General features: G+C 37.2%; 1 protein-coding gene across 4 annotated transcripts in view; it reads right to left on the bottom strand.

Moving 5' to 3' along the window:
- Positions 1-22,182, bottom strand: part of UBP1 (upstream binding protein 1) — a 37,875-nt gene that overhangs the window by 7,171 nt on the left and 8,522 nt on the right. Inside the window, exons 2-11 of one of the 4 annotated variants that reach the window (XM_037387184.1) lie at positions 20,772-20,923; positions 16,011-16,087; positions 13,351-13,456; positions 12,628-12,734; positions 10,760-10,912; positions 10,499-10,609; positions 9,833-9,940; positions 3,123-3,226; positions 2,255-2,309; positions 1,969-2,059 (exon numbers count right to left, since the gene is read on the bottom strand). In XM_037387184.1, the coding sequence (XP_037243081.1) occupies positions 1,969-2,059; positions 2,255-2,309; positions 3,123-3,226; positions 9,833-9,940; positions 10,499-10,609; positions 10,760-10,912; positions 12,628-12,734; positions 13,351-13,456; positions 16,011-16,087; positions 20,772-20,923 (1,064 nt within the window). Of the gene's footprint in view, positions 1-1,968; positions 2,063-2,254; positions 2,310-3,122; positions 3,227-9,832; positions 9,941-10,498; positions 10,610-10,759; positions 10,913-12,627; positions 12,735-13,350; positions 13,457-15,768; positions 15,849-16,010; positions 16,088-20,771; positions 20,924-22,182 lie in introns of those variants that run through there. The other 3 variants (XM_037387183.1, XM_037387186.1, XM_037387185.1) reach the window with 3 other exon arrangements.

Raw genomic sequence — 22,182 nt, 5'->3', positions numbered from 1 at the left:
TATCAGCCAGCTAGCATCTGACTTCTATAAACATATAAAAATAATAATGAAAGAGGAGAACCGTTCAGAAGTTTTCCAAGAGTCTTTGTCAGAAATTTGGTACCGAGTTTACCGAGCAAGCTTTGCAATTAAAACACACACACCAAAAAAAAATTACAACACAAACCCAGCAGCAGCAGCAGCAGCAGAATGAACAATCAATTTCCAACACTGCAAGGGTTGACTAGAAAATACTGTGCTTTTCCATTAGGTCCAGGGTATTTAAAATAAAAGCTAAGGAGCTTTTATTTTATATTTTATATTACACATTTTATATGCAAACGAAGGAGCCTCAGTGTGTCAGTCCTGATGAGCAGGTCGATGCTGCTGGTGCCAGAGAAGCTTGCCGCAGTGCTGCCCACTGCCGTACAAGAGCAGGTTGCTTTGCTAGAAGGTGCACTGAGCCACGCTGAGGAGGGAAACCCAGGACGAGTGCCAAGTGGTTCTTACATATTGCAGATGTTATTTTGGGGTTTTCTTCCTCATGGAAATCATGTTCTTATGTGCCAAAAGCTTTCCAGAGGCCTATCATCTCAATGTGTGGTCAGTTTTTATTTGCAGAAGTCATACTGCCTATGTATAGCAAAATATTGTGGACTCCTGGGATCTCAAAATTTTAGTTGTTTATATTGTGTTGCTGTATTATTATTAGCAGTAGCTTACAAAAATTTAGTTATTGCTGCCCATATTGATGTCATTGGAACTATACGTAAATAATTTTTATCAACACCGTGTTTCCATACTGTTTGCTGAGGATGGTACTTGCGAAATACTGGCTCATTCATTGGTGAGATTGCATAACTTCCTTCCTCGGGGTTGGATGACACCTTCACAGCTCATTCAGAAAGGCTAAACGAGTTTATTTCTCAGAACTTGTATATCATAGAAGAAAACTATGCATTTTAGGCAGAACATATCAGGCGGCTGCAAAGAGAATTAATTACCTACAGAAAAGATGAAGTGAGTCTTACAGATGTCAAGACCACCACATTAAAGCATCTGTACGTCAGGGGGGCTGCAATCCTTACTAGATGGAATTAAGAGAAAGACAACCCCAGCCAGGGAAGATGCCTGGTACAAAGGGAATTCTGGCAGAAGCATGAGCTAAGCTAAGAAGCAGGTGTCATCCATCATGTTCTCCCCATCATGTGTCACCAAAAAAAACCTGAGAAGGAACTCTACTCATGGTGTGTACTGTGTCATGCCACCCACTGCACAATTCCGCAGAAGATGAAAGAAGCAAAGAGCAAACCACAGCCCCAGACAGTGCACCTATTGCCATTTCTTGCTTCCATACATACAGTGGAAACTACACTGACCCACACTGAAGGAAGAGCAACCAGATACTCTGCTGAAATGAAAAAACACCCAGACAAATACAGGTAAGTAAAGGAATTCTCCCGTTGCATGGCGCTGAAGCAGAATTCAGTACAAAAAAGAACTTGCTGTTTCTATGAATTAAGACTACTATCCACAGCTTCGGAGTTCGGAAGGATGAAAGCTTCATATACTACAAATAAATCTAACTCCTATGAAAAGATCTGACGACATGGGGCAGATGTGAACAAGTTCTTGCACTTTCTTTGAGATCATTGCCTACTGGCTGCCATTAGGAAACAGCGTGGAGAAAGAGCCTGCTGGTCTGACTCACCAAACTCGTCCGTTTTTCTCAAAAGGACTGGTCAGGGATAAAATGCTGTTGGAACTATCATCAAGAAAAAAGAATTTAGCTTCGCTTTTGGCTGTTAGGCTGGATTTGTACCAAACAAAGTAGAAAAAAACACCTTACGATGCAAACTCGACATTTAAGAAGCAAATTAGTAAATTACAATAAATATCAATGCAATTTTGGTTTTAGAGAATTGTTTTCCCACACAAAACTTACTCACTGACATCAACACTCTAAATAAAAAAGCAAACTACAGATACCTGAGAAATTTGAAAAAAGCCTTGTATAGGTAGAGAACCTATGCTTGAGCAACCATTGCTGAGTTTCCTGGATTGTGGCTGAAGGATGAAGCTGCTGCAAGAAACAAGATTGGACATGACTGGATATTAAAAACAATGCCAAAACCAAAGACAAAACCATTGAAAAAAATGTCCCTTAGCTAAACACTTTCCCAGTACCTATTAATACCAAGGTATGTATAAATCAGATGTTCTGACACAAATACACAAATATAGACACAATCAATACCAGAAAGCAAATACTCACATCTCCAGACCCTTGAGAGGTTCCATCTCCTTGATGATTTGGGGAGGAAGAATTGCTACAGATAAGAAAAGAGCATTACTAGAATTTTATTAAGCAAAATATTTAAACATCGATGAAAAATAACTTGGAATTCCCAAAACAATAAATATCACTGTTGAAAGACAAATTAAACACTGCGTAGAGCAAAGTTCAATTAAACTCGCAAGATTATCACACTTCAATATGCAAGTGATCTGGTTCCTATTCCGTGTACTCTTTTATCAACTGCAGAAGCAGCTTTACCACCACTCAGGAGGTTATATGGCCACATAACTGTCTTAAAAGGTGACCGAGGAAGAGGTAGTAAAATACAAGGCAGACAAAACAAAAGCATATAGATGAGACAATACCACTGTAAATCATCCATTGAGCGCACAAGTTTGATCACAGTAGGTTAATTAAGGCCTCAATACAAAATGAATGTTTTTACCAATACAATTTCTGTTGAAAATCTTGTAAAGATAATTGTCAGGGGTTTCCTTGCAAATTGTATTAATTGTATATGAGGGGCACAAAGACTGTTCTTACTGAAAAAAACTAGTTTCCATAGACAAGGACTAAATTAGAACAGTTAAAAAAGTCAAGTATTTGCTATACGACAAAGGACAAGAAGTTTTCAACAATGTATAGTACAAAACTGAAGAAGCAGAAGTAATCACATTATAATTGAATCATGTAATGCAAGTGTCAAACGCTAAATACATAGGTCAAAACAATCTCTCACTCCCCAAGCAGAACCAGAAAGCAGTTTCTGTTACTCAGACAACACTTTTGAATAAGCCTGATTTTAAAATGTTACCTTCAATTAGGGTACAGAAAAGGAACCCACCTGTCTGGGACACTGTAGGTATTATGCTGAGCAGAGGTGAAAGTTGGAGCAGGAGTAGGACTGTTGTTTACAAATGTTGTAGGAGTATCAGGCCATGGTGAACACTGAAGATAAAGAATTAGAACTTAAGTTTCTCTTGACAATACATTTTTTTTACTCTAATGCTTACTTCTTTTGTTTAAAGCCAGGGTTTTATCCACAGAGAATTTTGAGTTGTAATTCCAAATAATGATTCCCTCCGTCCCACACATTGCATGCAGATACTCCAAGTTAAAATCAGTTCTGTTTTATCTTGTTCTTTCATGAAGATTCCTATTTATACTGTCTTCTGTCAACAAAATGAAGGTATTTGTGGTGGAACTGACAGAAGACCTGTACAGATTACTCTGTTTAGAACAAACCAACCAACCAACCCACCCCAAGCCATCTGCCGAAAAAAATTATTTCCATCCTAAAAGGGATGAAGGGGCTGTTTAAACTGCAGGTATCACAACTTGACAATAGGTTTTCAGCAATAATAAGTAAAACTATGAAGCTTGTGGATAAATGTAATGTAGCTGCGCTGAGAACAATTAAATACAAATGGAATTTTCAGTTGAAAAGTTTTGTGAATTGGAAAATTTTTATTGATTTGCTGCAGGACTAAAATGATGCTTACATGTACTACTTTCTCTAAACTGCTTGGTAAACTGGAATTTTTATACATAAATTTAAGTCATCACAAGTGTATGATGAGCCAGCTTCCAATTTGGTCACACTTTTTTGGGTATTTTTTTAAAGCATCGTGATAGAGCCCTTGAAAATGAGACTAACTCTTAGTGTTTGCAATACTACTGCAAATTCAGTATTAAAAAAAAACCCAAGAATAAAGAGATTTTGTACGTTCAAAGACAAACAGACAAGATTAAAACAAGTGAGTTTCCCAAGACAAAGTAAGCTAAGACCATGCCTGTTAAAACAACAGATTTCTGATACACTTATGCACCAGCTAAATACCCTGTAAGGAAATTTCCAGAGTTATATCATAGCCTTGTAGGGGGGAGAAGGAGGGATGGAAGGGAACAAGTATGATCTAATATAATATTAATGGAAAATGTTTCAACAACTTTGTGTTGAAAGACCTTTTCACTATCTGGGGGAAACAGTAAATAAGTGCAACACCAGCTGCAATCTTCTGTAAAACATTTAACTATTTCTGTGCTGGACTCCAGTCTTCACTTGTCAGAGCAAGAGCCCAAGTTCTGCAGCAGAACGTAGACAATTTAAGAATAGTCATCTTGCACGCCAATAGCTTAGAAATCAGGAAAATCATTGATCTGTCTGATATTTGATTCAAATCAGTATTTTTGCTAGCCACTGTGTACACGCTGGCTTTGATTATCATAGTCAGAGCCACCCTTTAGACTACAAACAGTGCTATTCTGTATATTCCCATCTGTTGTCTCTCTTCTCGAGCTCATTTTATTGTTAATCTCATAGATATTATATTACAACAGGTAGTTAAAGGAGGCCTTCACTCTCTAATTATTGGTCCAAAGTCATAATTTTAAAATAAAAGTTCAACATAATAACGTTGACTTTGTTCTTCCGAAGTATTTTGAATGCATAATTAATTTTCTTTAATACTCTGACATTCTCTCCCTGAATTTTAATGCAAGATGTTGATCTGGACACACAGATGCAAGCTGTACATCCTTAGCCACTATTCCATGACAAGATTCTGTTCATCACACAGATTTAAATTCAGCAGCAGGGAAGAACGCGCTGGTGTCAGAGAACAGCTTTTGAGCCATTCCCAAGGCATGTACTGCAGTTCATGTTTCTGTCCTTCAGACTCAGCTGAAGTTCACAACAAAACTCTTGAGTTCCAATACAAAAAGAAGCACATTTGAAACGTGTAGAAAATCTCAACCCGAAGCAAGTAGCCTTTCTTCTATAAACAGACTTTCCTACCTTGTCTCCTCTTCCAGCAAAAATGTTAAGACTATCCACTGAGATTGAATCAGTTAGTTAAAAACCATAAAAAGTAGTAGCAGTAGTAATTACAGTACTACTGCAGCATGCCTATTGTCTCAGTTCTCCTTTCTTCTGTCCTACAGGTTGGGAGGAAAAAATGAGTATTTGGATACTGCAATACTTAATTCTGAAAGGTTCAAGGAACAAGAAAGCCTAGCATGTAGGGGAAAAAAAAAGGTAACAGCACATATTCAAGCATCTTTGAGCAATTAACCCGAGCTGCTTATGCTTTCAAAATCATTCACATGCGTAACTGACCCACACTTCCCAAAAACATCAGATTCAGAAACAGGATTAGACAAGTGCCTGGGCATCAACTCCATTAACATGAAAAAGACTAAGCAGGGATGTGCTTTCTAACAGCCTGCATGATGATTCTGGACACCGAGGGGGTTACCAGGGGAATGGATCACACAAAGTGGCATGGGCCTGAAACAGCATCTGCAATCACCACTGCCTGGGACGGAACGCTAGACTTCGCAGAATCGTGATCTCATCAATCAGGGTATTTCTTACATTCTTAAGCCCAAAATTGAGTTAACCAAAGGACATTCAGCTAGCTAATGATACTAATACAGAAGTCCCTGGCCACTAAACATAAACTTAAGAGAAAAACATCACCCTGTCACAAGGAAGCATCCAACTCTGTAAAAAGCAATCACAGAACAGGAAAGACCGGCACTGTATGTTTACCTGTAATGAACAACAAATATATCCTGGTGAATTTCTAAATATGTTGGGCTTTGAGGTCTCAAGACTAACTGCCTTGCATTACTAGTATACTGATACAACTGCACTCTGGAAATCATGTCTGATTTCCAAACACTGATTAATTCTTGAGAAGGAGAAAACTATTCTGGTTTCAGATCTTTAACATCCTTTTGTATAGGCCATGAATGAAGTTAAGAACTGTTTACCAATGGTTTTATTAAGTTAAAAAGGAAGATAGGAAATCTTTCTAAATATGACTTTTCAGATTCAGGATATGCAGCATTTAAGCTTACAATGTTCTTAACTTCTGAAGAACTGCAAAATCTCAAGTTATTCTAGGCCACCATTTAATGTCATCTCCCTTCCTACTTCCAATCTACCTGAATCTGCCCAAATTCTTGCTTTACAAGAGAGTAAAACTGAACTTTGCAAATAATTCCATACTACATTGAAATACCAAGTAAACATGAAAACAAAATATATTAAGTCTAATTTGTACTCCAAATCAGACTTACTACTTGGGCACACAGTATCATCTTTAGCGATCAAAGCAGCAGTTTTATTATAAACAGCATACAGCTTTTTCAATGAACCTGTAAAATGCAGGGTTCTTGCCTCAAACACCCACAGCTGTTTTTGGCAAAAGTGGAAAACCTTCTGCACATAGAGACTTAATTTGTTACGAATACAGAAGTAAAGAAGTCATTCCCAAAACTACATCTGTGAAGTCACCCGTGTGACATACTCTGTATGCTACTGCACTGATAATTGCTATATGAAATACAGATGTAAGGAGAAACAAATCGAAGAAATACTATATGCTTATGTTGCTAAATTAGTTTTGTTCCGACTCCACTTTCTGACTCATACAGTTTCCAGAAGGTTTTATATTCTAAATTTAAGTCACGTGAGGAAGTATTTAACTTCTGCACCAATCTTTCATGTCCAGAACTTAATGTTCCAATTTATTTCAGGATCTATACCTGCAAGTCTTCTGTCTTCCATGTGCCCTATCATCAGCTCTATCTGCAAAAAAATACCATTTGACTAAGCTTAATCAAACTGTAGCCTTCTATAGTCTAGCCTGGGACATATAACAGTGTCTTTCTATCTGGAAAATACCAAGATAAATACTGCAGAAATTGCAGTGGATGCATTGAATTTTGAAACACCAGGTGAATGAAAAAGAGCACTGGAAAAGCGTATCAAGATGGCATTCTTAAGAAAACGAATGAGAAGGAATATGTACTGTGTTAGAATCACATACAAATTACACTGGAAAGAGAAGATACTAGGCTCAGTGTTTCCTGAAGGAAGCACAGTAAGCAACCGATTCATCTAAATCAGATTGTGGCTGAGCTGGAAGAACTCATACAGGAAGAAAAAAAAGAAACCAAATCAGAAATATCCAGCAAATACAACAGCAGAATCTTGGAGGGACAAAATAAAAAAGCCAACATATAAAATGAGATGCAAAAAGCAAGGAACAAAAAAAGACAGCCTGTACAACAGGTTAGGTGTAGGAGGAAGATAACAATACCCAGCCTTAAAAAGGAAGCAAACTATAGATTTGATCAACCTATATTTCTGGAATTCAAGGAAAGATAACAGAAAACTATTTCTGAGCATCTAGGAAGCAGCACTGGTTAAGTAACAGCCAGCACTCTTGACTTCATCAAGAAAAAATACACTTCAAACAATCCTGTTTTCCTTCTGTAATGGAGCTACAGTTCCCAGGACACACAAAGCCCAAGATCCATCATAAATCAAGACATAATATGTAGAACAGTGTCACTTCTTATACTTAGATGTGAAGGAGGTCTTCGGTTTTTGTGTCCAAGCCCCTCTATGACAACTGCACTGCACATACGGTACCTTTGATCTGCACACAGGAGGTAAGCCTGATAATGGCCAAACTTTCTGATGGCTACCTTTGGGAACAGATTTGCAAGGACAAAACTGTTCTAAATAGAAACACGCACCATCCCCTGTCCAGATTTACAAGGCCCACTAGAATAGGCCTGTCTGGTGACAGAAGAGAATGGCTGAGGAGTTGGCCTTAAGCTGTTGAACAGACATTCCTTTTCTAGATCAACTTAGGCAGTCCAAAACGGTACTTAATGAGTGTATAGCGGTTACCAAGACTTCACTACGAATACAGCAAAAATAAGTGTTTCATGGTATTTTTTTTTATGACTTTGGTGATTTCTACTAATTTTGCTAATGCTAAAAGTCACTGTCATGATGGAATAGGTTATGTGTTAAATCTGCAGATGATACCAAGTTAGCAAGGCTGAAAGCATTTCATCCTACAGGAATAACATTCAAAATGGTCTCAACAAACGGGCCAAATGATCCCAAGATAGCATTTTGTTATGGGTATATGCAGAACAGAAACAGTCAGCTGCACAATTAAGAGAACTAGAGCGCTGTACACAGCTGTTATTTCAAAATGTGGGTCACCCTTCGTGCCAAGCAAGAAGTGAAGAAATAAACATACACACACTATCTTGTGTGTGCTTTGGGAAAGATATTCAGTACTACCTGTCCTATCTCAGTTTTTCTTCACTACAACTAAGGTAATGATCCCATTCACAGAAGCTTAGTATTTCAAGAGATTGTTAAGAAGAGGTTAGGTAACTTTCAGGTATCATTTTGGCTACAGTTTGTCCTACTCTGGAAAAGGGATTTGTCATAACTTTTAAAAATACCTTTTTCTATTAATCTTCCTATAAGCAACAATCATTCAAAGAAATGCTTAAAGCAACAGGAAGGGGGGGGTGGGTGGGGAAGAATTAGAAATCCCTCCAAGGACCAGCTCAAAAGATGCTTCAGACATGCTTTGCAAGTGATAAAATCCTGTTTTCTCCTGTCTGTACCTCCCCACCAGGGCCACCTGGAACAAATAAGAGTGTCTGCACTGCCAAAGAATCCTAAAGGTGCATCTTAAAACAAAGAAAAAAAACAACAACCAAGAACAGCAGAACGTAAAATTCAGACAGCTCAGTGTTTACAATAGCTTCAGGGGGGAAAAAAAAATATCCTTCAAAGAACCCGTCTGACTCAATATTGCTTGTTCTCTCCCACCTAGTTACACAACTTATAAACCACAAGAGGCATACACTGAAGTATTTTATAATCTAAACCTCATACATCGCTTTCACAGATCATAAATAAAAACCTAATAATGTCTGAGGGACAAGAGTCAGACAGTCATTGCCTCAGTGCAGCCGAGAAAGAGCTGTCAGCACAATATGCCTGTTTCAAGAACAGTCAAATAATTGTCTACCACAGTCACATTATTAATTGATATTTAAACTTGCCAAATGGAAGATGCAGGATTGTTTCTCATATGAGAAGTGTAGGTTCTCAATGATATTTACCTTAAGAAACAGCATTTAAGAAACCTAAAATGCTAACCCGTGACAGGAAGATATGGATATATGTTAGATTCAGTCTGGGGGGCACACACAGGGGTAGTGGACACACATCATGAAGATGTGCTGACTCTTCTTAACTGCATTAAACCTGCTTGGAGCACAATATGTAGATGGGTAAAGGAAAAATCAGTAACTAAAGATCAATCATCTGCAACACTACATGGTGTTTCAAAAATACTGAGGTACATGGAAACTTATATGGAATGTAAGTACAAATACGGAACAAAACACTAAATTCCACTGATCTTACTTCCACTAATTATACACATATAAGAATACAAAAAGCTATTTCATGTAAAGTCGCATAAATGGAAAGCTCTCGACTTTTAAAAGTTACACAGTCCCTCTGCAACAGTATAAGTGTTAGATTTAGGAAGGATTCCTTTGCTGAAAACAAACATAGAGAAATTGGTATACATAAAAGTGAATAAAATTAAGACACAGCAATCAAAATATTTTTACTTTATATAATGGAAGTTTCTCCTATATCTAACACTGCACAAGGTATCTTGCACAATGAAAAGGTAAGCAGAAGTCCCTTACACTGCCTCGCTTTGCCAGAGAATCACCGTAGTCTGCTGGCAAAGTCCGCTTGCTGGACTTTTTCTGCTCATGTTCAACTGCATCTTCAATTATAGGCTCAAGCCTCATCTGGACAAACACCAAAGATTTGGATCAATTTCTTTTCATTATACAGTGAGGAAAGATCTAAAAGCCTTTTTAAAACTTCTGAAATCTTTAGAAAACTGAATAGAACTCACTGATGTTTAAATAAAAAGAAAATGCAAAAACCTACTGAGGCTCTGGCCTTAAATTCAGTCATCTCCAAAAAAACAGACTTTGAAGCTCGAATTCGGCAGATAATTAAACTCTAGATTCCCCCCTCCTTTTTTTTTTTTTTTTTTTGCTTTTCAGCTGCAAGGTTTTTAGATCTGTACCAAAACACTTGCTCTAGGGTTCAGTACAGTCAGTCAAATAGCGTTCAATCTTAGTGTGTTTTAATACAAGCATCTATCGAGTACCTAAATGACAGTTTACTAAACAAAATCTTAAAATTTAATGTTGCTGTTCACTGGACATGATTTTAAATAAAAAGCTTATCTTTGTGTAAAACTAATTCTTCCCCAACCCTTTCAAGACTGCAGCTAAGTAATATGCCATATCTATGTATTTTCTTCTCAGTCAGCAGATGCAATTCTGTTTTGTTACCTCTGTAAGAACTGTGGTGTCATATGAAGGCTGATACTTTTCTTTTTCATGTGCAGTTCGCTTTTCCATCTTTTCTCTGTCTGTTTTCTGTTTCCTGTCTGCTCCTTTTGGCTAAAAATGAACAGTTACATGAACAAGAACGCAAGTGGAAAATTGTTTTATAATTGAAATCTAATCTCAGAAGTCAAGCAGTAATATAAAGATGTCCCCCATCTTTATGAGAGCTTCCGAGAGACTTAAGGATCTGTTTTCTACCGTTACCTTAAAAACTTTGATTTGACAACTGGCTGAATGCAGATGATCTGTATATTCTCCATTTTCAGTCTGTTTGAAAGTGTCAACCTGAATCCTAAAAGGAACTCCTTTCTCTCCTCCGTGTTTACGAGGGGTAAATTCAGTGCTGATACAATGTACCTGGAAAAAAAACAACCACCAAACAAAAAGGACTCTCAGAAGTATTCTAGAGAATGTCTACAATGTCATTCTCAGCATGAGTTTTACTGTGTTACCAGCATCGTGGGTTTTCTAAGGACAAGTAATAAATTACCCAGCCCGAGGACCAAGCTGCCCAAGTAATTGGTTCCTTTTCATGCCCACATGCAAATGATGCCAAAAACACTACACTTGAACTGACAGGGAAGAGGGGAAACAAGCAAGTGTGTCACCAAAATCTCTGCAAAAAGGCAGAAGTCATTACAGATTTTTATTAAATAAGAACTTGCTGGGTCTTAAGAAGAATGTATGTGGATAACAACTATATCTATCATGAATATAGCAATAACTTTTTCAAAATACTACTGTCCAATGTATTATAGCTAGAAAAAACTTCAGTTACTTGTAATAAATATTACCAAAGCTACAGAAGGTCACTGACTGGAAGAGTTTTTAATCTCATGTGAAACCAGGGTATTTTCAAATATGCAAATTTCTTATAGAAGTCAGCAGACTTTTTAATCAGTATGTAATTGCCTCAAGTGCTACATCAGAATGAAGACTGGGTTTATAGGCGAGAAATACCCATAAAAGATACCAAAGGGCGGAAAATCAGTGTAACAGAGTTATGATGAATCTCATCGGACCATACTCCCAACATTTTTTTTGCTTCTTTATCAAATTTTAAGTGAGCCAAGCACCATGGACACTTTGCACTCTCAATAACTACAATACTATCTTTTTATTTCCTATGGCTATCAAGAATAGAGAAACACAGACTCGAAACTGAAGCTTTAAGTATCCAATCAGTGCCGCTACACTGTGTTCTACAGACTTTAGAATAAGTAAACTACACTTGCATAACAAGAACCAGTTTAATTTTCAGTCAGTCTGTTACCACTTCTTCTAAAGGGCATAAACAAAAATAATGAATAGTTTATCACACACTTCTTCAAGGAGACTACATTTTAGTAATTACATAGTTCTTTCTAGAAAAAAACGTCTTTGATTGTACTGGATCAGAGTCAATTTAGTGACAATATGGAATTTAACCTATTTTGGCAACCACAGTAAGAAACACTGCTATCTCTAACTTTATATGTATACCTTTTTGTAATACAAACAGATCTGAGAGAAAAGCTAAAAATTCCAATGCAAACCTGAACATTCTACCTAAATAATTTCCTAAGAAAGCATGTTCAATTACCCTGAATATCAAAATCGTACTACAAGGAAGCCTCTCGACACAGTAAGAAACATCTTGGAATGTCTGATTTCAAAGTCTCTTTGCATCACATTATTTTTCACTTTGTACCCTTACACTAATCCTTGCTTAAGCTCGCCACTAGGACAGTAAGCCTCAAAAAAAAAAAAAAAAAAAAGAAGCAGTATTGACAGTTATTTAGAAGGATACAAATTGATTCCAATACTCTGTATAACTAAGTATTTTAACCATGACAGCTTTCTTCAAAGAGCTTTTTGAAAACCTTTTATTTAATTTGTTTTTAAGCTTTTAGAAACCCTAATCAAGTTGAAAAACCTAACTAGGGACACTGCTAGAACTATGAACCTGTGCTTTTTTACAGAGCTCGTATTTAAAGGCTATCCCACAAATAACAAACAGAGAAGCAAACATACTACTGTTTGTGACCTGAAATGCACCAAACACAGACATCCAGTCAAGTAAAGTTTCAAACCTGAATAAAAGCAGATGTACATTTTGTTGGATCCCACAAAAATTCAACTGCATTGAGCTGGCTTGGATTTGTCTTGATATCAATGACTCCAACAGACATTGGAATATCTATTAAAATAAGTAGTAGATATTTCAAAATAATCAGATGCCAAGAAAACACTACAAATAAATTTTAATATAAGGTTACCATCAGCAAACACAGGTAAGATGGAAAAATGTGGGCTTCGGCGGCTTGACCACAAGCCCAGAAAGTTTCTCTAGGACTCATCTGAAGAATCTTAGTAGACTCAACATTAAAAGTGCTCAGAGTTTGAGAGTGGTTTTTGATTCCCTTCCTCCCCCACCACCCACACACAGCCTGTGCACCAAAAATGACCAAGTTACACAAAACACAGAAGCCACATTGGTGCCATTTCCACAGTTTACTAAAGAAAGTCACTTTTGCCTGTATTCTCCCGATTACTGTTTCATTTACTAATCCAAATTAGAAAGATCAGTAATGTGTAAGGTTGCAGAGTGGCTATCTTACTTCTAGTAGCACTTAAAAGTTTTTAAAGGAATATTAAAGTGGTAAGAACATTTATATTCAAAACACACCCTGTGACAAAGCAGCATACAGAAAACTAATGTGTTTTTTCACCAGCCCAAGCGTAAACGTGATCATGATCAATTTAAATTTGGAAATTGAATTTCGTACAGTGGCAACAAATAGAAACAATTATACCTAAGTCGAGAAGTCGGTCCCCAGGGCGGTTCCACTTCCAACCTTCTAGCTGCTGGTGCTCTGTATATTGCAACCTTCTGTCATGGAACACAACTCTTATAATACTCTGACAAAGAAGAAAACGATCATCTCATGAGCCACAAAGTTACTGTATGTTTAGAAACAGCCTGAAGATAAAACACTAAAACATTCCAAAATAGCCACAGTGCTGATAAATATGTACTTACAGCAAAAAATCTGGCAACCATCACTATGCCAAAATATTCCAGAACACAGAAATACAACTGAGCAACAGGAGATACTAAAAAATGTGGTAAAAATGCAAATGAGAATTACATCTGGTTGCATATTCTAAAGGTCACTATTAATTAGATGCAGTGAACTGAGCAACACTGACAGCACAGTACCGACACTGTGTCGGCAACACCAACTTACTTCAGAAAACAAACACAAAAGACTTCATTTATTCTGAAAAGCAGTGAATATAGTTTGACCATTTATTTCACTGGTAATTCTGTGGATTTTTGTAGAAAGTTTTAAGAAACTAACAGAAAATGCCCTTCCTAGAATTTTTAAGTATATAGTTACAACAAATCTGTAATAAACAACTTTCAAACTTTTCTAACTATTCTAGCTGAAATATTAATCTAAAAATACCACGACATATAATCATAAAAATACCATAACGTTACTCAGCTAGAAGCAATTGTCCAACAACACATACTTTCGTGGACAGTGCTGGTACACTGTGCACTTAGGCATATTCTGCTGCATGAATGCACATCCAAAGGGCGGGAATACTGTACACATCAACTGCTACTGAACAAACAAAACGTAGACAAATTTGGTTTTTTTTTTTCCATTAGTCTACAGTCTTATTTGTATTAACAGCAGGTAAGCGTCCAAAAAACCCAAGAACTTGTTAATGAAGTGTCTCTTAAAGATACATTGCATTTCTTTGGTTTTATTTCAAAAATAACAGAAAACGTACACGCACATGTGCGTGCACAAACACACCGCTCCTTTTTCACTGCAAACTGGCAAGTTTGGAACTTGGAAACATCTGCAGCCACCTTCACCAACATGAAATGCCTTCTTTGTTAACAAAGTACTGGGATTTTAGCATTTAAACGTTCAAAATGGGAAGTCTGTCGATGCAGCATTACAATACCTTGCTATGACAAAATTTCCTTTTTTTAAACTTTTGCACTGCTTTGTCCTATTCTGCCTACCAAATGGCTCATCACCAATACACAAACCTCTAAAATTACAGCAGAATGATACCGCAAGACTACATGGCAATAACAGCTAAGGGGGCAAACAGTCAATATGCTTATTACAGCAAGTCAACATGCCAGGTTGTAAAAGGTTAAATAACAGAATTCACAAATTCCAGTTTTACACTTGTGCTTAACACTTCTTGAAATTATCTCTGAACAAGCATCCCACAGAAAAGCAAGAACAAGGCACAGGACTATAGAAACAGCCAAAGTTCACAAAGTTGACAGGCAGACTCTGCCTCACACAGGCACACTGTTCTGGTGTATTTACCAGTACCACTTCCAAAGTGACTTTAACTGAAGTTCTTCCCTTCTTTCCCAATACCTGAATAAGATTTTTCAGCAAATTTGGTAAAATCATTAGATGCTTACAAGAAAAATCCAAACCTCTCTCCTTTATCAGTTCTTTTCATAATCTGTACCATGAATTGGGAATTTTTCAGTCTGCCTCATTCTTACACTTCACACAATATCTCAGATCCACAGTACCTTCTGCTAAAGCACAAGGAGATAAATCTGGAATTAGGAAAAAGACCTCAGCTCTGGAACAAACTGCTCTGTGAGCAGCAAAATTAGATAAATCTGTTGCCCTATGCATCCATCTCTAATACCCCACCGTTGCAAAAAACACAGGTTGGCCCCATGCGTCTTCCATAACACTTACTAAGAAACATGCTCATAGCACCTCCACTCCTTTCCAAATGATCCTCTAGTTTCCTTCCCCATCTCCTAATCACTTGAAATAGACAATGAAATGGCTCAGAAGACGCTGGATACATACAAATCTATAGGCAACTAGGATCATAAGCTTTGCATAAAATAACTTGGTATTCAGTACATATAAGTACTCCATGCACTGAGTATTTGGATTCATACTTCTTTATTTGTAAACATCACCAGTCCACACTCATTCTGAACAAGCACCTACTGACAGGAAGGAAAAAAAAAATCCATAAAATGTACAGTCTCTAGATTGAATTTCTCTCACTAACTTTATATACTTAAATTTGCCATCACTGTTATCACAGCTTCCTTTCACTCAGCAGAAAGACATGGACACATTTAGTGGAGACCCATCTCATCTTAAAACAGATCAGACTGCAGACCTCATAAAGGGTACATGAAGTGATTAGCTCACCTTTAGTTGTCTAAAGTAACATGAACACATTAATAAATGGGAAAATGCATACAGGTATATTCTTCTAGTTTCCAGTAAACCTGAAATAAAACTATGCATTAGGTTCCACTGTGCCCATTTTCTTTACTGGTCAGAGTAGCTGGTCCACTTCCCTCTGTGACCAGGTAAGGTTAAGAACTAGTCTTTCCATACCCAAGCAGCCAAGGTTTGTTAGTAACATGATCTAGAGAACTTCAATTCACCTTCACCAGTTTCCCATTGATCTCTGGTATGTCTCCAGCTTTCCGATTATCTAGCATCCGTATCTCGTAGGACTGACCTTTAAAGAGAGAAAAAAAATATGTATCAATAGAGAAGTCAGAGCACAAAGCACAAAGCTATTTTGTGTTTAAGGCACCAGAATTAGTTTTTGGTTCATAGTACAGAAGAATACCAGTACCTGAAACTTCTGTTCAATTGATTTTTATAACAAGATTCACTTCATAGAACAGGAATTAATGGAACAAAATGAAACTTCCTGGTCCCTTTAAAACTACAGATAGTTTCAAAGTTTAAGTATTTCATTTTACATGAAGTGTAAGTACTTGTTTCTCTATTTTTCTTCTGAAGAAACACTTTTCAAAGCTGAATTCCTTTATTTTTGAAGCTGATGAAAGGCAGCATACTGAGAACCACAGAGTGGTCTTCTGAAATAAAACTCCTGCAGAGTTTTTATACTCTTCATGCAACATACATACCACTCTCCCATGTTTACTTCTGCCCATGTACCTGTGCCTTTGTATGATTTTTAGGCTTTGCATGATTTCAGAAATAAGCCTTTAACAGAGCCAGTTACTGGTTATTTCAAAAAGGTACGAGCAAATCTATCTTTCCAGTGAATTTGATGAACTGTTGTGCTTTAAAAAAGACAAAGCTCAAAGTAATTTATTTGAACTACAGGGATTTTATTTTTTTTTCCCACAAGGTGAGCAGCACATATTCATTTGCAAAATCACCTTTCCCTAATTAAAATACAGGACAAAACAGATTTCAAGAGGTTCACCAAGATCAAGTGCAGTATATTCATTACCTTCTACACTACCCTCCAAACTACCTTTACGTTCTAGTGCATTCTACATTTCAAAGACATTTATTGACTTGCCCTACAAGGTAAAAGGTCAGCTCTCATACCCCTGTGAAAAAGCAAATGACTTCTTCAGCCCCTTTCACCGCTTCATAGGCTGACGCTACCTCCAACTATGGGCCGTTTGGAGTTTTTTGCTGTAATGCAATTAGCACATTTATGTATATACTCTACAGATGTACAGATTTACTTTACCCCACCAGCATCTATGATCATTAGTAAGATCATCGATGACATAAACCCATATAAAAATGAAATGAACCTAGTGCAGCTCAGTAAAGCAACGGATCATTTCTCCTCCTGTATTTAAGAGGAGGCAACGTTTTTCCTGTTAAGTCAGATTTGTTCAGGCACCAATGTTACTTTACTCACACAGATACAACATATGTAAGCCCATCTACATTTATAGACAACATTTTTAAAATCTAGCACTATTAATAAAACTTTTGCAAGTATTTCTCCTTTCTCTCGCATCATTTTTTGGAGGAGGGATGGTAATGTCTGCTTGCTTGCTCAGCAAGTGTTGCTAACCTTTTATAGGTACAAAATAATATTAAGACGAAAGATTTGATGAAGTTAAAAATCAAGGAATACCCAATTCAAAAATGCAACAATAGCATGGGAAGTTTTCAAGAGAAAGGGACAGACATGTTCTGTTCTGGACATGTAACTGCTCTGAAAGTGTGAAAAGCACCACAGCACTGATCTTAGTCATTTCTGTATGAGACATATATATGCTGCTTTCTCTGCTTTTTCCTGGAGTGTAGCCACAGGAGCAAGGTGACATAAGGTGCTAGGAACCTTTAACTGCCCACAGCTTAACACTGAAACTGTAGTACCCTCTTTCACAAAAATCACAGAATAGTAATGTTTGGAAGGGACTTCTGGAGGTCATCTTGTCCTACATCCCTGCTCCAGCAGGGCCACCTAGAGTCAGCTGCCCAGGACCAAGCCTGACTGCTTCTGAGTACCTCCAAGGATGCTTATCCAGCCCAGACGTCATTAGCTTCTCTACAAGCACCTTATGGGAGAAAACAGCAAAAGCCTTGCTGAAGACAATGGCTTATAAACAACACCCACTGCCCTCCCCTTGTCCATCAAGCCAGCCATTTCATCAGAGAAGTTTATCAAGTTGGTCAAGCATGACTTCCCCTTGGTGAATCCATGCTGACTACTCCCGATGACTCTTGTCATTCAAGTGCCTGGAAATGGTTCCTAGAATTAGTTTCTCCATCACATTCCGAGGAAGCCTGTAGTTCCTAAACTCTGAACAACACTCTTAGCTATTCCAACTAAAACACTGACAGAGGGTAAAGCCAGGGATTGCTTAAGTGTTGCCTTAAGAAATGTCACCATAGCTTAACAGACGGGGCAAATGTTCCTGCTGTTTCTAGTATTCTAGTACTCCTGATTCAGTAAACTAAGGCAACTGCTGACGAAATTAAAGAAGGTATTCACTCTCTATGGTACTCACTATTCACAATCCTCTTGAAAATTATTTAAAGGTGAGACACTGCCTGATAATGGGGCCAAACTAGAAACAAGGTAACCGAAGTGACGAGGATTAAAATTACTCTTTTGCTAGAGGAGTTCATCCAATTCATTACATAAACATATGTATCAGTACAACAAGTATTGCAAACTGATCCTTACTTCAAGCTGGCTTCAGTATGAAAGATGTCATCTCTCTACACAATCCCAAGTTTGTTTTTTTTTAACATGTATACATACATACACACACACTAACAGCTAAGAGAACAATTTTTAGGAAAAAGTCTTAACGTAGACAGCAAATGTACTGTCTTTCTGTCTGAGGTATTGGCACTGAAGGGATGCTGGACAACTGGGGTTTTCCCCCCCCATATTTATTTAGAAAAAGGATCAATGCCTTCATTTTTTGACTTCAATGAAGTTACCCAAGACTCTGAAAACTAGCACAAGCTCTTTGCAAAAGAATCTTTATGAAGAGATTTTCAAGGGTAGATGAAACATTTACAGTCATTTCAGACACTGTCACTTAAAAGCCAAGCTCTTCTCATAGCAAGCACTTTCTTTTTTCAGCTTGCTGCTTCCCCAACACACTGAGCTGAACTTTAAGCTTCATGTTTGGTCAGGAAGGTGGGATCCTGGCACTGAAGAAAACAAAGTATATTTCTACAGAGCTTAAAGTTTATAAAAATTCAGAGTTTTTTTAAACAGTGCACAACATCTTGCTGGTCCAGCATACTGCTGCAATTGTTCCATTTTCTCCTGAAGAGAGCACTCAGGGTACAAAAAGGGGTTAAAAATACAAGTAAACCTCACTAAGCAAATGGCTGAACTATGCAATCACATGTTTTTAAGAGACTAAGAATCACCTAAAGAACTTTCACTATTCTCATTAGTAGAGGAGTCAAGTAATGTTTAAAGCATACTTGGACAGACTGGATACTGCAAGATGAAGCATTTATTCACATGGAAAGCTGAAAATGATGCTTTGACATGATGTCAGTATCAAATTAGACATAATCTGCTCTCACAGACTTTAGGGCCCCAGTACACAGTTAAACACTACCAGGTATGAAATGCATCACTAGCAGTTCATACTACTAGAAGCACTTAAACTTGAGCAAAAAGGATAGCCTATCAAGAAAACACACATGTAAAATATATGAGTTCTATAAACTAGTAAATCGTCAAGTTACATAGCTCACACAGACCAAGGAAAATTCACCAGTACATACTTTAACCTGTGTCCTTGTCACTGCACACTGACGCAGTACACTGCTCAGAGAGGCACATTAGCCAAGAATATTAGTTGTACCAAAACATGGTAGGATATGGAAAAGTAGTGGTAAAAAATATTTTTAAATTGTTTTCATTTTTCATACAAGTCATGCTGTGGGACTGTTGTCTTTAATTACAGTGCCATTTATTGAGAGATTTTGAGTCAAAGTCCATAAGGAAAAGAAAAAGCAAAACTAAATCTAGGAACAGTGATCCTAGAGTGTTAGAGCAAGGGAAGGGGACAGTCCCGAACAAATGACAAATGGTTTTATTTGAGCTCAGAATGCTAGCTGACTAAACTTAGAACACCAGTATCATCTCTCGTGGTGAGGGAGGTTTTATCACATGGCAATGACTATATTCAGATTTTTTTACCCAGCAGTCTCTGCTCTCTGTAGAAGGAAACCCAAATTATCATGCAAATCAACCACAGGCTACGAGGAAAAAACAGCAAGACTTACGAGCAGTATTTATCTAGATACTTTCTGATTAATGCAGGCAGACAATAGTGAAGCACAGAGAAACTCTAAAGGTACAACAAAGGTAGCTGCACTTGTGTTTACATTTCAAACATAACACTGTTTGGGGCAGAAATGTATAGCTAATTTGAGAGCGATTACAGTGGCCTCTGTTGTGCAACACTTTTTGTTTAGGGACTGACATTTTAACATGTATTATGACTTTTAAGGGGTGTTTGTGTGTAGCTGATGCAAATATTATGCAATTATACTTGCTACTATCAATCATCAAAAGTTCAAAGAGGAATGCAAAATTAGTCTTGTATTTTAAGCTATTACTACTTGAAGTTTGTCTCCTAAAAGCTGTCAGCTTGATTTTACTCTGGGAGGTGGGAGATGGGCGAGGGGTGACACACAGAGCAGAAAAAAAAACCCAAAACCCCCAGACTCTAAAGGGAATGTAATGACAAGACTATAGCTATGGGTCTGCCAATTGGACAAACCAAGACAACTAGCAAGGTACTCAACCTCACTTTTTACATGCATTTACTCTGGATGTACCCAAGTGTACAAAAACACAAAATACAATTCCAGTTTTAGACCTGCACCACAAGCTGCATTCACTATTGTTACGCCTGTAACGTATGTATACCAACCTTGATTCAAGTATGTGAGAGTTTCATCATATAATTTTACTGCTGGAGATGTTGCAGCACACATAACATACTGGAAGGGTGGATGTTTCGTCTCATTTTCTTGGGGAAGGCTGGAATCTTCCTGTTTGAAAATGGGTAGTGCCAAAACATCGCTGAAAAGAACAAACAAATAACTCTGTGAGACTGTTGGCCCTGTTTTGCCTGAAGATAAAGCCCAGGGGAAAAAAAAAAAAGTTATTTGTGACTTTAAAAACCACAGTGGAATACATATGGAATTGTGTCAGTTTATTAGTGAAACTAACGTGAGCAGTATTGAAGACATTTTTCACCAAAACTTTAAGCTAGGACACATAAGCAATGCTCTGGGACCTAAGCAGACAATAAATAAAGTTGTGCTCATCCTCTGAAAATTTAGTCTTCAGTTCTTATATCCACTGAAAAAATTGTTTACTCTTTTCACCTGTCAACACAGGCAAGCTTGCCTAATATACATGCAGCTGAGAGCGATGTATTTATTCACTTTCTTCTTTGAAATAATATATTCCCCAAAGTGAAAATCCTTCTCCCCATCTAGTATCATCATATCTAACCTATCAACTCCATTGACACTGAATATTTTTCAATATTAACTTTTATTAGGCTTTATTAGGCTTTAGCACACTGAATAGCACAAAAAGATTAAGCAGCAGGTTCACTTCACTTATAAATGTAAGACCACCATATAAACTTCTGAACTGTGAAGTTTCTGAAGAGTAAAGTGCAATCTGTACTGTTCACAGTAAGAAAGACAGCTTCACCACAACCAGTAAACACATCTGCTTTCTACAGAATAAAATTATCCATATTACCAATAGATTCATTTTCCTTGTATACAGTAATCCTTCATAAATAAAACCTCAAAGAGATTAGTGAGTAGCTCTTGCATGGAATTTTTGTTCACAATCAAGTCATCTGCAGGTCCATAAAAATGTCTTTGAAAATGAGTTTTTAAACTGAAGAAAGATTTCTCACATCTCACCTATTGATTCAGTTTTTAATCTACATATATTGTCTTTATTTTTCTTGCATTGATCACAATCATACATTTATTTTTTTTAAATAATTACATCTGCATTGCATGATTGTTTACACTTTCTACCCTAAAATTTTTGAAGTTAAATTGTTTTCTGCTGTTCCTCATTTCTGTGACAGTCTGTTTTACTTAAAGAGAACTCTGTTAATCATTCTTGAATTCCAGCTCATATCTGGAGAATCAAAAAGTATCATTATCAATTTAAAGAGTGAAATTACAGCCAATATTTTTGTGTCATGGAAGGTTATAGTATAGATTTGGTCTATGTAAGTATTAGGTATGCGGAGTGTGGCTGCAGTACCCCAACTTTTCTCTTAAGAGCAGGTGTCACATACAGTA

The sequence above is a fragment of the Falco rusticolus genome, chromosome 4 (genome assembly GCF_015220075.1).
Source record: "Falco rusticolus isolate bFalRus1 chromosome 4, bFalRus1.pri, whole genome shotgun sequence".
Taxonomy (NCBI): domain Eukaryota; kingdom Metazoa; phylum Chordata; class Aves; order Falconiformes; family Falconidae; genus Falco; species Falco rusticolus.
The sequence above is the reverse complement of the archived record's forward strand: the minus strand, read 5'-3'. Positions and strand labels throughout refer to the sequence as shown.